Source organism: Pan troglodytes, chromosome 1 (assembly GCF_028858775.2).
Source record: "Pan troglodytes isolate AG18354 chromosome 1, NHGRI_mPanTro3-v2.0_pri, whole genome shotgun sequence".
Classification (NCBI taxonomy): Eukaryota; Metazoa; Chordata; class Mammalia; order Primates; family Hominidae; genus Pan; species Pan troglodytes.
This window is the reverse complement of record NC_072398.2, coordinates 162,473,655-162,492,627: the sequence shown is the minus strand read 5'-3', so window position 1 is coordinate 162,492,627 and position 18,973 is coordinate 162,473,655. Positions and strand designations below refer to the sequence as shown.

Genomic DNA, 18,973 nt, shown 5'->3' with positions numbered 1-18,973 from the left:
CTTAAGGCAAGCACGTATTAGTAACCTTTACCAATGTGGAAACAGGCTCACAGAAGGTAGGGGACTCACCTAACGTCACATAACCAGCACCACAGTATCCTATAGAACCGAAGACCCAACTGCACAAAACGCGTTAGGAGTGCTGTACGTGCAATTCAGGGACCACCAGCAGTGGTTACTGATGGGTACTCGGAAATACCGTTTTGAAACAGGCAGCTGTTATCCTAGTGCTATTCGGCCGATACATCCTGCGTTAAATTCTATGGGTTCAATAAACAAAATTGCCACATTCGGGCTTGCCCCCCACCTAACCCTACAAAGCTTTGGACCTCATTCCCAATTGTTCCCTAATTCTGAGGCGGGTAGAAAATCAGGCGAGGTGAGCGGCCAAATCGGAATATTCTAAGACGCCCCCACGGGACGCCGGCCACACCAGGCACAGGAGTCGCTCCTCATAGCGAGTCTGGTGCGGCCTACGCGCGGCGCTTCCTTTCGGACCTGAGGCCCAGACCCTCAAAATAGAGGGAGCGGTGAGTCTGGCAAGGGTCGCATACCCGCTACTTCTCCTCGCCAGCCTTTTCACTGAACCTAGGGATCCTGGGACTCATCCCTCCGACCGAGGTAAAACTGCGAACGGTCGAGGTAAAACTGCGAACAGTGGTGACTGCCGTCAGCCCGCTGACCGGTCCCGTCTATCCGAGCTGTCTTACCAGCTTGGTGGCCCGATAAGGCCCGGGAGGCACACCCTGACTCTCCATAGGTCTGTCAGCGCCCGGTGGCGTCCATGGCGGCGAAGGCGACACTCAGGCCCAGCGGCCGCGGCAGTGGCGAGTCTCGGCACAACCGTTGGCCCCGCCGCCGATTTGAATAGCATAGAGGGCTGCGCGGATTGGCCGCGCCGCGGGTCACGTGACGCCACAGCCAGGCTCGGGAAGGAGTCGGCGAAGGCCGCTCGGCTGCGTCCTGGGGCTCCGGTAGCTGGCGCGGGCTGGGGTGGGCTGGGCTGGCCTGGGACCGCCTCGGTGGGACAGGCTCGGGTTTCCCTGGCGCTGTTTCTCCCTCCTGCGGTCTACGGCGAGGCGGAGTCACAGAGTCCTGTTTTCGTGCTCAGAGGGGATGAGCTGTTTAGTTCCAAACGAAATTATTTGGAGTCCAGCCTTTGGTTTAAGGGAATTTGAAATTTGAAAAGACAAGAAAATACGGTTTTTCTGCCTGGCCCTACAGGATCTTCAGCAGTTAGCTTAGAAGGCAAAGCAACCTGGTGGATATATGTCGCAGTTTCTCTCTCTGCTGCCTATCCTCTCTCTCAGCAGGTGCCATGATTCTCTGAAGTGCTAAAATGTAGGTTCAGAACCCCCTAATTGTGCAGTAAAATGGATCATTCAGAACCCCCCAGTTGGGTAATAAAATGGATTATAGGTAGTCTTTCTTAAGTACATACAATGTGGGGCTTGGGAAAGGTTGTGTACAACTTGTCAAATTGCTTCCCTTAAACTCTACCACTGTATAAGAATCTTGGTTATGTTTGGATCGTGATTATACACTTAAAATTTCACTAGGATCTTAGAAAATAAATCTTCAACAGAAGTCAATTTTCAAATGACAAAAACTACATTCCGAGAGTTGAAGAGACTTACTCAGTCTTAGGTCTCCTTGGCAAAGCACAGACTTCATGCTTTTAATAAATACCCTGTCACCAGTCTGAAACTATCTGATGCTAAGAATCCCTTAGTAAAGTGGGAGATTGCTTGAGTGATTTGAAGCTGTGGAAGAATTCACTTGGAAATTAAATAGCAGTTTAAGAGGATAGGAAGCAGTAAAAAGAAGAGATAAAGAAAAATGTTCAGGGAGTGGTAGTGTAGGTCTGTGGAGTTTTCCTTAATTTGGGTTATTTAGGCAGAAACACATCTATTTTCTACCAGGACCAGTGGGTAGGAATTTTCAAAAACATACTTGGTAAACAGGAACAATCTACTTAATTTTCCACTTATGTTAAGGAAAAGTAAAATGATTGATGTTACAAAATAATGTTAACTGTTTCTTACCTGGCTTTATGATACATTGTCCCAGGATTTTCGTTTTTCTTTTCTTTTTCCTTTCAGAAGGAAATGGAGATGAGACTGTGGAAGCCAAAGTTTATTTTTGCCCAGCTCCCCAAGTTGAAAATCATCTCACATACAGCCTTTGATATAGGTAGCCACAGCTTAATAGTACCTTAATAATCCACTGTGGCTGTGGATTCACTCTGCACCATCCACTTTCACATTTATAGTGTCTTTAGATGATAAAATATTTAAAAGTTAGGTTTTTGTTAAATGTGAGTGGTCCGAGTTTCTTTAAGGTAACTTTACATACCTTTGCTCTTAACAATTATTCATTGATTGCATAGTTTAAATCTTGGAAGTCATTTTATTTCCTCTCATTACCAATTCTGCGAGAGTCACTTTATCATCCTTTTCCTAATTCTACTACATTAGAATTTCTCAGAGTGGGTTAAAAACTACATGTTTTAGAATTTCCTGCAATACCTGTTAAAATGCTGATTCCTGGGATTCCCCAAATCCTGATTGGGGTGTATGTATGAATGTGTATGTGTGTGTGTGTGTGTGTGTGTCATGGGAGGGAGAGTACAGGGTCAATGTGTAGGGTTGGAGGAGCCTGGATCTCTGAAGACTGTGCAGCTGAGATGCTGTAATGCCCATGAACTGCCTAGCTGTGGACTTATATATGAAAGAAATATGAGCCTCTGTTAATTTACTCTTCTAGCTGAACCTAACCTAATCTACTCATTGTGATACAATGAGTATCACAAAAGAAAATGAGCTCTCTTCTTTTGTCTGCCACCATGTGAGATGTGCCTTTCACCTTCTGCCATGATCGTGAGGCGTCCCAAGCCACACAGAACTTAATTCAGGTAGCTGGAGAGATAATGGTGGATGGGAGGCAGGACTAGATTGCAGCTCCCACTTGGATGGAAAGAGCAGAATGTGGAGGCTTGCACTGTGAACTTTTGCTCCAGAATGACTGCAGGAATAAATCAGGAAAACTGAGAGAATTGATAGACCATCTGAAGGAAGTGGATTGCTCCTGCAGGACCCGGAAGACACCCCAAATACTGTGCTGGCTGGTATCCATGACTGAGAGACCCACAGACAGTTCACATCACATGACTCTGTGCAGACAACCCCCAGTACCAGCCCAGAGCCTGGTAGACTTGCTGGGTGGCTAGATCCAGAGGAGATAACAATCATTACATCTTGGCTCTCAGGAAGCCACATTCCTAGGAAAAGGGGGAAAGCACTACATCAAGGGAACACTCCATGGGACAAAAGAATCTGAACCACAGCCTTGAGCCCTAGGCCTTTCCTATGACAGAGCCTACCCAAATGAGAAGGAATCAGAAAACCAACTCTGGTAATATGACAAAGTTCTTTAACACCCCCCCAAAAATCACACTAGCTCACCAGCAATGGATCCAAAACAAGAAGAAATCCCTGATTAACCTAAAAAAGAGTTCAGAAGGTTCATTATTAAGTTAATCAGGGCGATCCAGAGAAAGGCAAAGCACAATTTAAGGAAATCCAAAAAATGATACAAGAAATGAGGGGAGAAATTTTCAATGAGATAGATAGCATAATTAAAAAACAATAAAAACTTCAGGAAACCATGGACGCACTTACAGAAATGCAAAATGCTCTGAAAAGTCTCAGCAATAGAATTGAACAAGCAGATGAAAGAACTTCAGAGCTCAAAGACAAGGTTTTTGAATTAACCCAATCCGACTAAGACAAAAAAAAAAAAAGAATAAGAAAGTATGAACAAAGCCTCCAAGAAGTCTGGGATTATGTTAAATAACCAAATCTAAGAATAATTGGCATTTTTGAGGAAGCAGAGAAATCTAAAAGTTTGGAAAACATATTTGGGGGAATAATCGAGGGAAACTTCCCTGGCCTTGCTAGAGACCTAGACATCCAAATACAGGAAACTCACAGAACACCTGGGAAATTCATCACAAAAAGATCATCACCTAGTCACATTATCGTCAGATTATCTAAAGTTAAGATGAAAGAAAGAATCTTAAGAGCTGTGAGACAAAAGACCAGGTAACCTGTAAAGAAAAACCTATTGGATTAACAGCAGATTTCTCAGCAGAAACCCTATAAGCTAGAAGGGATTGGGGCCCTATATTCGGCCTCCTCAAACGATTGGGGTCCTATATTCGGCCTCCTCAAACAAAACAATTATCAGCCAAGAATTTTGTATCCAGTGAAACTAAGCTTCATAAATGAAGGAAAGATATAGTCTTTTTCAGACAATCAAATGCTGAGAGAATTTGTCACTACCAAGCCAGCACTATAAGAACTGCTAAAAAGACCTCTAAACCTTGAAACAAATCCTGGAAACACATCAAAACAGAACCTGTTTAAAGCATAAATCTCACAGGACCTACAAAACAAAAATACAATTGAAAAAAAAAAACAGAAAACTAAGGTATACAGGCAACGAATAGCATGATGAATGGAATGGAACCTCACATCTCAATACTAATGTCGAATGTAAATGGCCTAAATGCTCCACTGAAAAAATACGGAATTGCAGAATGGATAAGAATTCACCAACGAACTACTTGCTGCCTTCAAGAGACTAACCTAACACATAAGGACTCACATAAACTTAAGGTAAAGGGGTGGAAAAAGTCATTCCATGCAAATGGACACAAAACATGAGCACGAGTAGCTATTCTTATATCAGTCAAAATAAACTTTAAAGCAACAGCAGTTAAAAAAGATGAAGAGGGACATTATATAATGATAAAAGGCCTTGTCCAACAAGAAAATATCAGAATCCTAAGTATATATGCACCTAACACTGAAGCCCCCAAATTTATAAAACAATTACTGCTAGACCTAAGAAATGAGATAGAAAGCAACACAATAATAGTGGGGGACTTCAATACTCCTCTGACAGCACTAGACAGGTTATCAAGACAGAAAGTCAACAAAGAAACAATGGATTTAAACTATACCCTGGGACAAATGGACTTAACAAAAGGCATTCTACCCAACAACCACAGAATATACATTCTATTAATCAGTGTATGGAACTTTCTCCAAGATAGACCATATGATAGGCTACAAAATAAGCCTCAATAAATTTAAGAAAATTAAAATTATATAAAGCACTCTCTCAGACCACAGTGGAATAAAACTGGAAATCAACTCCAAAAGGAACCTTCAAAACCATGTAAATACATGGAAATTAAATAAACTGCTCCTGCATCCTTTATTGGGTCAACAATGAAATCAAGATGAAAATTAAAAATTTCTTTGAACTGAACAATAATAGTGACACAACCTGTCAAAACCTCTGAGATACAGAAAAGGCAGTGCTAAGAGGAAAATTTATCTTCCTAAACACCTACATTAAAAAGTCTGAAAGAGCACAAACAGACAATCTAAGGTCACACCTCAGGGAACTATGGAAATAAGAACAAACCAAACCCAAACCCAGCAGAGAAAGGAAATAAGCAAGATCAGATCAGAACTAAATGAAATTGAAACAAAAAAAAGAAGATAAATGAAATAAAAGCTGATTCTTTGAAAAGATAAATACAGTTGATAGACCATTAGCAAGATTAACCAAGAAAAGAAGAGAGAAAATTCAAATAAGCTCAAATAGAGGAGATGGATAAATTCCTGGAATGATACAATCCTCCTAGCTTAAATCAGGAAGAATTAGATACCCTGAACAGACCAGTAATAAGCAGTGAGATTGAAATGGTAATTAAAAAATTACCAACAAAAAAAACGCCAGGACCAGATGGATTCACAGCAGAATTCTACCAGACATTCAAAGAAGAATTGGTACCGATCCCATTGACAGTATTCCACAAGATAGAGGAAGAGGGAATCATCCCAAATTCTATGAAGCCAGTATCACCCTAATACCAAAACCAGGAAATGACGTAACCAAAAAGAAAACTACAGACCAGTATCCCTGATGAACATAGATGCAAAAATCCTTAACAAAATGCTAGCTAACCAAATCCAACGGCATATCAAAAGATGATTTTCCATGATCAAGTGGGTTTCATGCCAGGGATACAGGGATGTTTTAACATACACAAGTCAATAAATGTGATATACCACATAAACAGAATTAAAAACAAAAGTCACATGATCATCTCAATGGATGCAGGAAAAGCATTTGACAAAATCCAGCATTGCTTTACGATTAAACTGTCAGCAAAATTGGCATACAAGGGACATACCTCAATATAATAAAAGTCGTCTATGACAAACCCATAGCCAACATAATACTGAATGGGGAAAAGTTGAAAGCATTCCCTCTGAGAACTGGAACAAGACAAGGATGCCCACTCTCACCACTTCTCTTCAACATAGTACTGGAAGTCCTAGCCAGAGCAATCAGACAAGAGAAAGAAATAAAGGACATCCAAATCAGCAAAGAGGAAGTCAAACTGCCACTTTTTGCTGATGATATGATTGTTTACCTAGAAAATCCTCAAGACTCTTCCAGAAAGCTCCTAGAACTGATAAAATAATTCAGCAAAGTTTGTGGATACAAAATTAATGTTCACGGATCAGTAGCTCTTCTATACACCAACAGTGACCAAGCTGAGAATCAAATGAAGAGCTCAACCCCTTTTACAGTAGCTGCACAAAATAAAAACAAATACTAACAACAAAAAACTTAGAAATATATCTCACCAAGGAGAAGAAAGATCTCTACAAGGAAAACTACAAAACATGGCTGAAAGAAACCATGGATGACACAAACAAATGGAAACACATCCCATGCTCATGGATGGGTAGAATCAATATTGTAAAAATGACCATACTGCCAAAAGCAATCTACAAATTCAATGAAATTCCCATAAAAATACCACCATTGTTCTTCACAGAACTAGAAAAAAGAATCCTAACATTCATATGGAACCAAAGAACATTCCACATAGCCAAAGCAAAAAGAATAAATCTGAAGGCATCACATTACCTGATTTCAAACTATACTGTAAAGCCATGGTCACCAAAACAGCATGGTACTGGTGTAAAAATAGTCACAGAGACCAATGGAGCAGAATAGAGAATGCAGAAATAAGCCCAAATACTTACAGCCAACTGATTTTTGACAAAGCAAACAAAAACATAAAGTAGGGAAAGAACACCCTATTCAACAAATGGTGCTGGGATAATTGGCAAGCCACATGTAGGAGAATGAAACTGAATCCTCATCTCTCACCTTATACAAAAATCAACTCAAGATGGATCAAGGACTTAAATCTAAGACCTGAAACTATAAACATTTTAAAAGATAACATTGGAAAACCTTTCTATACATTAGCTTAGGCAAGGATTTCATGACCAAGAACCCAAAAGCAAATTCAATAAAAACAAAGATAAATAGCTGGCATTTAATTAAACTAAAGAGCTTTTGCACAGCAAAAGGAACAGTCAGCAGAGTAAATAGACAACCCACAGAGTAGGAGAAAATCTTCACAATTTATACATGTGACAAAGGACTAATATCCAGAATCTACAATGAACTCAAACAAATTGGCAAGGAAAAATAAACAATCTCATCAAAAAATGGGCTAAGGACATGAATAATCAATTCTCAAAACAAGATATACAAATGGCCAACAAACATGAAAAAATGCTCGACATCATTAATGATCAGAGAAATGCAAATCAAAACCAGAATGTGATACTACCTTACTCCTGCAAGAATGGCCATAATAAAAAAATAAAAATAAATAGATGTTGGTGTGGATGCAAAGAATAGGGAACACTTCGACACTGCTGGTGGGAAGGTAAACTAGTACAATCACTATGGAAAACAGTGTGGAGATTCCCTAAAGAACTAAAATTAGAACTACCATTTGATTTTGTAATCCCACTATTGAATATCTACTCAGAGGAAAAGAAGTCATTATATGAAAAAGATACTTGCACACACATGTTTATAGCAGCACAACTTGAAACTGAAAAAATGTGGAACCAACCTAAATGCCCATCAATCAACAAGTAGGTAAAGAAATTTTGGCATACATATATGATGGAATACTACTCAGCCATAAAAAGGAATGAATCAATGGCATTTGCAACGACCTGGATGAAATTGGAGACTTATTCTAAGTGAGGTAACTCAGGAATGGAAAACCAAACATTTTATATTCTCATTCATAAGTGGGAGCTAAGCTATGAGGATGCAAATGCATAAAAATGACACAATGGACTTTGGAGACTCAGGGGAAAGGGTGGGAAGGGAGTGAGGAGTAAAAGACTACAAATAGGATGCAGTGCACACTGCTCAGGTGATAAGTGCACCAAAATCTCACAAATCACCACTAAAGAACTTACTCATATACAAACACCACCTGTTCTCCAATAACCTATGGAAATAAAAAAATTTTTAAAAAAGAAAATGAATTGCATGTACCCTGTATTATATATAGTGAGACAAATTTTTTCTGCCTAGACAGAAATTATCTATTCTAGTAGGCTTTCCTCATTCTGCCCATGGAATTCATATATTCCCACTAGAAAATAAGTTCCATGGCCAAGACTTTATCCAGTTTGATTAGTGCTCTCTCTCCAGCCCCTAAACAGCACATAGTAGGAATTTAATAAATATTTGGTGAAAGGATGAATTTTTTCTTATCACAAAAAGGAAAGTTTATATATAGGGAATATAATCTAATTGTCTTTCCTTTCTAGGTAACCTTTAATAAAATATTCCTGAAAGTCTGTAAAATTTATTTATCCTTGAAGTTAGCCATTGCACCATGCTATGTCTAGTTATGAGTCTTATTTCGTGAATTTTGTCTAATATTTGGTCTGGTCTGAAATTTCTTTTAATTTTTTTCTTTTAAATTGCTCCTGGCTCTTGTCCTGCCTGCTTCTGAAACTATTATTCATTATTTGATCTTCTGGATCTATCTTATTTTTCTGATGTCCTTCCTTCTATAATTTTCCTTTTATTATTTTTTTCTTCAAATTCTGAGAGAATTCTTCCAGCTGAGCTTCTATTTAATTTTCCTTTATGCTCAGTTTTTCATTCATCTCCAGGAAGACTTTTCTATTCTCTCATTATTATTTATTTCTGTATTGCCTGCTCTTGATTTAGGCTTGGAGATATGAATTATGAATAAGACTTTAATTATTTTTCCCTTTTGTCTTAAACTAGCTCACAGTAAAATGCTCAGAATGACCCTCTTCTTTGAACTGCTGATTATTTTATTGTTTGCATTGCTTTTAATTTAAATTTATGTTTTCTTATACAAGGCTTTTTTTTAAAATTTAACATCAGTAACTGAAATAAGCCTCAGTGAAGATCAGTTATGTCCATGTAAGTATTTCTCAGATAATGACTTTTTATTTTTCAACCATCATTCCCCAAATCCTGCATCCTCAAGTATTCAGACAGCTAGTGTAGTTTAGGATTAGAAGTACAGTTGACATGTATTGTCTTGTCTGGCAATCAGCTCTCATTTCCTTTGGGAAAAGTATACCTCCTCATTTGGGAAAATACTTCTCTAGCATTTTTTTTTTTTTTTTTGAGACAGTCTTGCTCTGTCATTCAGGCTATAGTGCAGTGGTACGATCTTGGCTCACTACAACCTCCACCTCCCAGGTTCAAGTGATTCTCCTGTCTCAGCCTCCTGAGTAGCTGGGACTACAGGTGTGTGGCACCATGCCTGGCTAATTTTTGTATTTTTAGTAGAGACGGGGTTCACTACTAAAAATTTGGCCAGGCTGGTCTCAAACTCCTGACCTCAAGTGATCCTTCCACCTATGGCCTCCCAAAGTGCTGGGATTACAGGTGTGAGCCACTGCGTCTGGCCCTTTCTAGCTCTAAAATGTATTCTGAGAGAACTTTTCTTTCTTGTCTCAGGGATCTAGGAGTGAACACTTGCTCCAACTGAGTCACAGTTCTGCTCACCCAATTCCAATGAGGCGGTCACATGACCCAAGCTGAGTCAGTAAGATTTTTAAAAACTGGATTAAGAGGGAAAAGGCTTCTCTTTCTGGTGACTAAGATGAGAGGCTATGAGCCAGGAGCCAGTGTGGTTATAGTTACACCTGAATGGAGACTCTCTAGTCAGGTGAAATGCACTGATGACCAAAGAGAAGCAGAAAGGAGAGCTAGAGAGTGCTAATTTTAGTCTTTCTGCGGTTCACTTAGACTCCTGAAATTTTATTAAGTGGGACAATAACAATTTTTTATTAAACAAGTCAGTTTGTTTAGATTTCTTTCATCTACCCTCCAAAGGTCTCCAGTAAAAGACACGTTTTCAAGAATGCTAATGACAATGACTTTTCTCAAGGGCACAGATGCCATTGAGCTCCTAGGTAAGGTTCTATATCATTCCAGTACGTTACAACACTCTACATAGATGTCAGAGCAACTATATGATTGTATTTGCGAGATTTTTCAGGATTGCTGATATAGTTTGGATATTTGCCCTTTCCCAAATCTCATGTTTAATTGTAATTCCTAACGCTGGAGGTGGGTCCTGGTGGGATGTGTTTGGATCATGGGAGCAGATTCCTCATGAATGGCTTAGGCCATCCTCTTTGGTAATAAGTGACCTCTCTCTCTGAGTTCACAGGAGATATCATCATTTAAAAGTGTATGGAACTGCCCACTCTCTCTCTCACTTGCTCCTGCTCTGGACATATGACATGCCTGCTCCCCCTTAGCCTTCTACCATGCTTGTAAACTTCCTGAGGCCTCATCAGAAGCCAAGCAGATGCCCAGTTCCATGTTTCCTATAATGCCTGCAAAATCATGAGCCAATTTAAACTCTTTTCTTTATAAATTACCCAGTCTCAGGTATTTCTTTATAGTAATGCAAGAATGGCCTAATATAATTGCTCACAATAAAGTGCTCTCTTCCTGAGAAATGTAGATGTTTGACAGCTAAGTGATCTTGAGACCTTTGAGTGTTTGTGAGGAGTTTTACCTTCAGAGACCACTGATATCCCACCTAGTACAAAGTAGATGGAAGTCCCTAAATTCTCCAAAGATTCTGGTAAAGACTGTAGTATGAAATGGACCATCCACATCTACTGAGAAAAACTGGGAGGACAGTGACAGGTACTTGTAGTCATGTTGCCATATCCCATATAATTCTGTGCTGTATTTGTATGTAATAGGATGATTTACAGGAAAAAAAATCATTTGGGTGTAAACCAAAAGGTAGCTGAGACAGGTTTCAATCACTTTCAAAGTTTATTTTGCCAAGGTTGAGGACATGCCCATGAGACAGGTCTGTACTTTCTCCATAGGTGATTTTGAAGGTTTCAGGGGAAAAGCAGGCTGGAGGGGAAAGAGGGAGGGTATGGTCACATTACTGAACTCATATATTGCAAGAGAAAAGGAACAGGTAGGGGAATAGTCAATTATGTATTCACCTCAAGCTCAGTATATTGGTACTTTACATAAGATAAGGTGAACATAGTAACTTCCTGTGAAGACTTTTTTTTTCTTTTCTTTGAGACAAAGTCTCGCTCTTGTCACCCAGGCTGGAGTACAATGGTGCGATCTCGGCTCACTGCAACCTCCACCTCCCGGGTTCAAGTGATTCCCCTGCCTCAGCCTCCCGAGCAGCTGGGATTACAGGCGCCTGCCACCATGCCTGGCTAATTTTTGTGTTTTCAGTGGAGACGGGTTTCACCATGTTGGCCAGGCTGGTCTCGAACTCCTGACTTCAGGTGATCTGCCCGCCTCCACTTCCCAAAGTGCTGGGATTACAGGCATGAGCCACTGCGCCCAGCCTCCTATGAAGATTTTTAACCTTTTATCCGTAGATATTTGCTTAGGAACAAAAGGAAAGGCAGCTTCTTGCATGATTCAGCTTTCAGGTAATTTTTTTCCTTTTGGCATAGTGAGTTGGGCTCCCAGGTTTTTTTTCTTTTGAAATTCTCTCCCCTTTTCTTTTTAAAATCTTCAGAGAAAACATTTTAGAAGAAAATGAGTCTGTGGTCTTGAGTTTTGTCTCATCTCTCATGGCTAGGATGGTTTATTCCTAGAAAGGTCTCATGTTGTTAGAAAAGCTCATTATTAACAGGTTGTGCAGTCTCACGTCCTACAAAGAAAAAAAATAGGGGGAGGAAGAGAGAACTAAAACTACAAATGAACAAAAAAAGGGAGAGCAATCCTGGAAAACCCATAAAGGCCATATTATTCTAAAGTCCATATATCAGTAGGAAGATATGAAATGGTATATTATATATATATTATATATATACACACACATATATCTATATATACACACATATATATGTAAGTGTGTGTAAGTACATATATATATATATATGTTGCTGTTATTTTCTTCTGAAGTTTAAGTTGTCTAGTTCCAGTTTTCTCAGTTTAATGTTCAGTGATTTCAAATCAGGAAAAATGACGAAAAAAGGAAAAGAAAGAAGGAAAAAATGTAAGACATTATTTTGGGAACTTGCAGCCAGGAAAAACTTTAGAATTCTGTCCAATTTATAGAAAATAATAAAAACGTAAAAATATTAGGCAAGGCCAGAACCTAGTAACAGGTGTACTATAGTTTATTTTGAAACATGATTTTTCTTTTTCTAATTCCCCAACTTTATTACAGACAAAATCATAGTAGGACCAATTTATTGCAAAATAAGTTTTAGTCTTATACTTGGCCTGATTATTTGCATAAAGTACAACAAGAATAAATTATTTGCCACATAGGCTCTTTTTAAATTGGCTTTGATGGAAGTTTGTTCCATAAGGAATCTCATATTAGATTTTTCAAAGCATTGAGCCCAGCCACAGATTTATCTGTGCTCGCAAATACTTGTATGAGTTGGGTAAATTGCTCTCCTCTCAAGGTGACAAGATAACTTGAGGTTCCTGCGCCTGTCGGAAAGTGACATTCTTTGCTGACCGCAAGTCAGGAACCCTGTACAGGGACTGTGTAGACAAGGTATGAGGCCAGTTTTCTCAAGGGGCTTCTATTCACTCTATAAGTCACCTTTGATTATTCAAAGCAGTCTGTTTATATTTGAAAATATGCCATTCCAGTCAAAGCCTTGGTAAAATAACCAGTGTCTCCAATTGGGTCCTGTACTAAAGAAAACAGATTCTTATTGCACTTATGCAAAAACTATATTGCCATAAGTTAAGAATATTCACAAATAGTTTCCAAATTCTGGAGAAATCAGATAGAGAGAAAGAAATATGCTCCAAATTTTTCTTACAGGAGTATATTTACTCACTTGCTGAAAGCTGTAAATAGCTCAAAAGAAAACAAAAGTTTTCTTGACTCTGAAAAACAAAATGAAAAGGATCAGCAACATTTTAAGCAAAAAAAAAAAAATCATTAAAAGATTACTTCAGCCTTTTATTAGTTTAGTCCATGTCAGGAATCCTTTGGAATATATTAGCTTTCTATGAGAGTCCTGGAATTTGTTTTATCTGTTTTGTTTTCTCTACTTCAATGGCCCAATTTTCAAAGTTATCAGAGAGTCCAAGAGTCCTATAGCTGATTATAAACTGCCTTTTGAAGAGGATTAAAACAAGACAACAATTGTCTTTGGATGACAAAAGTCTTAGAACAGCCACAGTTAAAAACACAATTGACAAGAAAATCTGGTCACCTCTGTGGTATACAGCAATTTAACATAACAATTATAATTATTACTGACAATATATACTGAGACATATCAGAATATAGAAATTTTATATGATTTTGTAATGCATACTAATAACATTTATATGATTATAACTTAAAGAAAGAAAGTTACACATCATTTTACATTTGACAATGCTTCCTATATGAATTTAATGTATCAAATAAGCTGAATATGTCTCTTTTGGTCTTTGGGGGACCTAATATCTCAAAGGGTTAATTAGGTCAAAAAAACATAATTTAAAATTTGATTACGGAAAGTTTGTCAAATATCAAAGTTTAAAACACTTGATATTACAAAATAGAATTCCAGGTCACTATAAGTCATTTATTTACCCAAAATGATAACTCAAAATTTTAAAAAGGCAAAAAACCTTACTCATTGATAGAGGAGACTTAATTTCCCAAACAATAAGCCCTAACAAAGACAGCATGAGGCCAATTAAATCTGTCTCTCAAATGTTATAAACATCTATAAAATTTTAATAATCTTGACCATAAGACATAATTTCCATCAAACATCTTTGTAACCATTTATAAGTTTTTTAAAAGGCAGTTTAATGCTCCAAGAAAACCTTGTTAATCTGACACAGAGGCCCTGATGCTGGTCTTGTATCAGTTTGCCTTCAACATTAACATTTAATTTATAAAGAAACTGAATTAATTTTATCTCTCAAAATTGGCCCTTATGATTTCATGTGCCTACCTCTTCCACAATAGTCTCTAGGCCTAGAAGGGTGGAATACTTTTAATTCTTGGCCCTGTGTCTCATGAACACAGTTTGTTTTGATTATCATCTTCCCCCAAGTCTGAAGATGATGCTTTAACTACTGCCCTTGTTTAAGATTTAGCAGGACTTGATGTCCTTTTTAGACCCAAGAATCGAAGCCCTGTAACTTAATAGCATAAGGATTTTAAAAGAATTACAGAAATACTGCATGTTCTCCCTTATAAGTGGTAGCTAAATGATGAGAACTCAGTGACAGAAAGAAGGGAATAACAGACACTGGGGCCTACTTGAGGGTGAAGGGTGGGAGGAGGGAGAGGATTAGAAAATATAACTATTGGGTATGAGGCTTAGTACCTGGGTGATTAAATAAACTGTACAACAAACCTCTGTGACACAAATTTATACCAAACTTGCACATGTACCCATGAACCTAAAACAAAAGTTAAAAGAAAAAGAAATTACCGCAGCCACCCCAACCTTCGGCGATCACAAATTTGTTTAGTCAGCAGCCATCAACATCCAGGCAAGACACTCCACTGGCAAAAAGATTATGACTCACTGAAGGCTCAGATAACTGCTAGCATTTTTCAGTAATAAAGCATTTTTAAATTTTAAATTAAGGTTAACAAATAAATAAAAGTAATACAGAAAGTTACATGGATGTAATAAACTTAATTGTAAAGAGTTTTTAAAAACCTCAGTTTTCCTAAGCAAATCAATAATAAACTTAATAATAATTAAGTTATTAAAAATAATAATAAAACTTAATAATAATTAAATAGTAATAACTTTGATAAAATGTAAAATCTGTTTGTTAGTCCAGGTACCAAAAGGCAAAAAAACAAAAACAAACAATCCCCCCCCAAAAAACCTTCTGCACTGTGATTCCTCTCCCCTATGGGAAGTCCACTTAGATAACCTGCAAGTCGAAACTAAAGAAAATGGTATTTGAATTAGTTAGACATAGGAAGAATGTATTCTGGATCATAAGTGAAAAGTTTTAGTTTAATAGAACAATTTAAAGCCAATGCACAAGATGTTATATTGGAAGAAAACATTTGCTTTAGACATTTGAGATAAAACATTTTTAGCATCAGGCTACAACAATAGTTAGAACCTGAGGAAAATGTTATAGGAGCTGATTAAAAAGTTGAGCGTTATTACTTCAGCCCTTCTCAAAAAGGAAAGAAAGCTCAAAACAGCAAGATGCAATAAAAGTTGAACTTCTGGGTTAAAAATAAATTAAAATTTCTTCTAATTATTTTTTGTTTTGTTGTTTGAGATAGGGTCTCACTCTGTTGCCTGGGCTGTGTTGCAGTGGTGTGATCATGGCTCACTGCAGCCTTGATCTCCTGGGCTCTAGAGATCTTCCCACCTCAGCCTTCAGAGTAGCTGGGACTGCAGGTGCATGCCACCATGCTGGATAATTTTTTCTATTTTTTATTTTTTTTTGTAGAAATGGGTTTCACTGTGTTGCCCAGGCTGGTCTTGAACCCCTGGGCTCAAGTGATCTCCCATCTTGGGCTCTCACAGTGCTGGGATTACAGGTGTGAGCCACCATGTCCAGCCCTCTTGTAATTTTATTAAGAGATAATACCTTAAGAAAATTTTGTAGTTCTAACCAATTATTTAGTGTATTAGTGTATTTTAAATATCAAAGACCAATCTCTAGAAAGACTATTATAACTAATTTTCTTTTAATTATAGCCAACTTGATCACATAAAGTTTTTTTTCCATAAAGCCTCTTTTTACAAATTTTATTGACTTACACCATTTATGACTTGCTTAGGTTTTTCATTTTATCCTTAACATCCTATTCATTTTATTTTAGGACAAAAGTTTACCATATAAGATTTTTTTCATATAAAATTATTCCCCCTTCAATTTTTCTTACCCAAAGTAGCTCTTTATAGTTATAAGATTCTTTATATGTCTCTTATTTACTGGTACCTTTTGCCCTGTTTTATAAATAACCTTTATATAACCTTGAATAAGACAAAAATCATTTTCCTTTAAGAACACTTTTTTTGAGAAAAATGTTTTCTTATAATTTTTTAGATGGGAAATAACCCAGACATTTAATTAATATCTGTTATTTAATTTAATATAACTTTAGATTCTAAATTATTTGACATGTTTACTTATAAGCATTTATTCCATTATATTTACCTAATTAGTTAATTTTTAAAATAGTTTACATACATTACTTATGAAAACTGTGATAGTTATTATTTAAAGATGGGAATAATTAAGCTTAAGAGAATAATTGATAATGTACAGACAGATAATGCAAGCTCTATGAGAAACTGAGAATAGAGTAGAAGTGGAGAGACTGGCCTTTAAAGGAGCAGGAAATACTTCCTTTTTTGTATTAAGGAGGCAGTGATAGGCCTTTTCTATTGTAATAGAGAGAGTGTGGGAATGGAAAATGTGTCAGAAAAACTGTCTTGTGTCTCAACTCCTACCTATATTATATAATTTATTGAAGAAATTACTCTTTGGCACAGTTTCAATTATTCATTTATTTGACAAGTATATATTGAACTCCCCAAAGTAGAAGTTACTTTGGCAAAATAATATAATATTTCTCTCTAGGAAATTACAACCTACTTCGGAAATGGTCATGTAAACAAGCACTGAACTGCAGTTATTTAACTGTGATAATGGAGGTGTGTTCAAAGTGCTATGGGAACACAGTAAAAAGAAGGACCCATATCTGTTCAGGAGAGACTAGAAAGACTTCATGGAAATGTTTAATGAAAACTAGAAGGAGAAGCAGAAATTTATATTTGGGCTGGTTAAGGATACCTATGATAATAAAAATTGCAATGCAATGATGATAAATGATGAGTCTAAGAAACCTCAGTCATATATGGGACAACACAGAAAATTACTTGTCACTTTTCTCCCTGTGGTTTATATGAATGCTTTCACATAATTGCATATTATTTTCTTAGAATTAATATTTTATTCTCATTCATAATCAGAAGGCAGCTGGAGCTCCATAGTTCACCCTTCCTATAAATAAAACATTACAAGTTTTAAGTAGCTAATGGCTGGTTATGTTTTCAGAAAACATGATTAGGGTTGGGTGCAGTGGCTCACACCACAAAGTATTACCACAAAGTAATTCCAGCACTTTGGGAGGCCAAAGCAGGCAGATTGCTTGAGCCCAGGAGTTTGAGACTAGTCTGGGCAACATGGAGAAACCCCACTGCTCCAAAAAATACAAAAAATTAGCCAGGTGTGGTGGCACATGCCTGTAGTTCCAGTTACCTGGGAGGCTGAGGTGGGAGTATCACCTGAGCCCAGGAGGTGGAGGCTGCAGTAAGCCATGGTTGCACCAGTGTACTTCAGCCTGGGTGAGAGTGAGACCCTGTCTAAAAAAAAAAGAAATAGAAAACATAACTAGGTTAATTTATTAATAGTGACTTCAAGCTTTTTCTTATTAGAAAATTTACACACCTTTTGTACTTTAAAAAAAACTCAAAAATTGGCATGCATTTAACTTCACACTCTGAAGCAACTTCCTGACAGTCTTCCATGTCTACTCCAAGCAACACCATCTTGGAATACTTTGCAGAGAGGGAATGAAAGCCTCGATTATTTTGTAAAGCTTGCAACACGTGGCTGAGAAATCAACTACTATAGGTTTGTCTCCTAGATTGTCCAAGGCCTCCTGAAAAGCATACTTGTTCTCAATATGCTTCACCATTTTGACTGTTGGGGTCTGACTAGCAACTGTAAGAATAGATAGAAATGAATCCAAAGCACCAGGCTGAGCTTTTTGCGTATTAGATCTTTGGTGGACGGTCTTTGGAGTTCTCTGTAGTAGCATATCAATGTACACACTTAAGCTTGACTACTTTTAACTCATACCCCATTTAGAAGTCTTCAGAGATAGGGAATTCAAACTGGTTTTAAAAGATGAATACCAATATCTTAGACTTTCCAAATGTAAATACTGCATTTTAGAGTTTATTCTTTGTGAAAAGACTGTTTAAGCATACTAACTATATATCCATATATCTACTTCTATATATCATACATGTATATATTTGAAATTCAGATTAAAATAATACTTAAGTATGCATGAGGTATAGTAATCAGAATTTTCTGTTTAATCAAAATACTATTGGTTTCAACATAATTGTTGAAAATCCTCCTAAAATAGATCACTTCCCTTGATGTCCTGTTAATGCTTAATATGTGCATTAAAAATTATGTGAAAAAGTTTTTAATTAAGCACTTCCTAATTTTGTTTTGCTTGGGTTTTACTATACTTGAATATTATTATTTTTAGCTTCCCTTGGATTTCTTCTCTCTGAATAATTCGAATTTGTGTGTGTGTGTTTAGTGCATGATAATAAAAGTAATGCCATTTTGTAAATTATATTCCATGGTTAATACAGAGTTTCAGTTTTTCCATTACAATCATTCACATGCAGTAGTTTCCTCTTACATCTTCCTTCATTCTGTCTGCTTTTTGCTTTTCTTTCTTTATCTTTTGTCTTTTCTGCAGAGAGATGGAAGTAAGGGATGTGGCTGTAGGAAATTCTAG

At 37.3% G+C, this 18,973-nt stretch overlaps 1 protein-coding gene, 1 long non-coding RNA gene and 1 pseudogene across 6 annotated transcripts in view; 1 reads left to right on the top strand and 2 right to left on the bottom strand.

The window, feature by feature from the left end:
* DEPDC1 (DEP domain containing 1) overlaps positions 1–1,362 on the bottom strand; it is a 31,500-nt gene extending 30,138 nt beyond the window's left edge. For 2 of the 5 annotated variants that reach the window (XR_010153531.1, XR_010153534.1), the window contains exon 1: positions 711–1,325. Coding sequence is in view for 2 of the 5 variants with exons in the window: in XM_001165339.7 (XP_001165339.1) it covers positions 711–758 (48 nt within the window). In the remaining 3 variants the exon portion in view is untranslated. Of the gene's footprint in view, positions 1–710 lie in introns of all 5 variants that reach the window. The other 3 variants (XR_010153536.1, XM_513480.8, XM_001165339.7) reach the window with 2 other exon arrangements.
* Positions 405–18,973, top strand: part of LOC134809037 (uncharacterized) — a 41,687-nt gene continuing 23,118 nt past the window's right edge. Inside the window, exon 1 of the long non-coding RNA XR_010153537.1 lies at positions 405–530. This is a non-coding gene — a long non-coding RNA (uncharacterized LOC134809037). The remainder of the gene's footprint in view (positions 531–18,973) is intronic.
* Positions 17,821–18,127, bottom strand: LOC107973607 (thioredoxin-like; annotated as a pseudogene).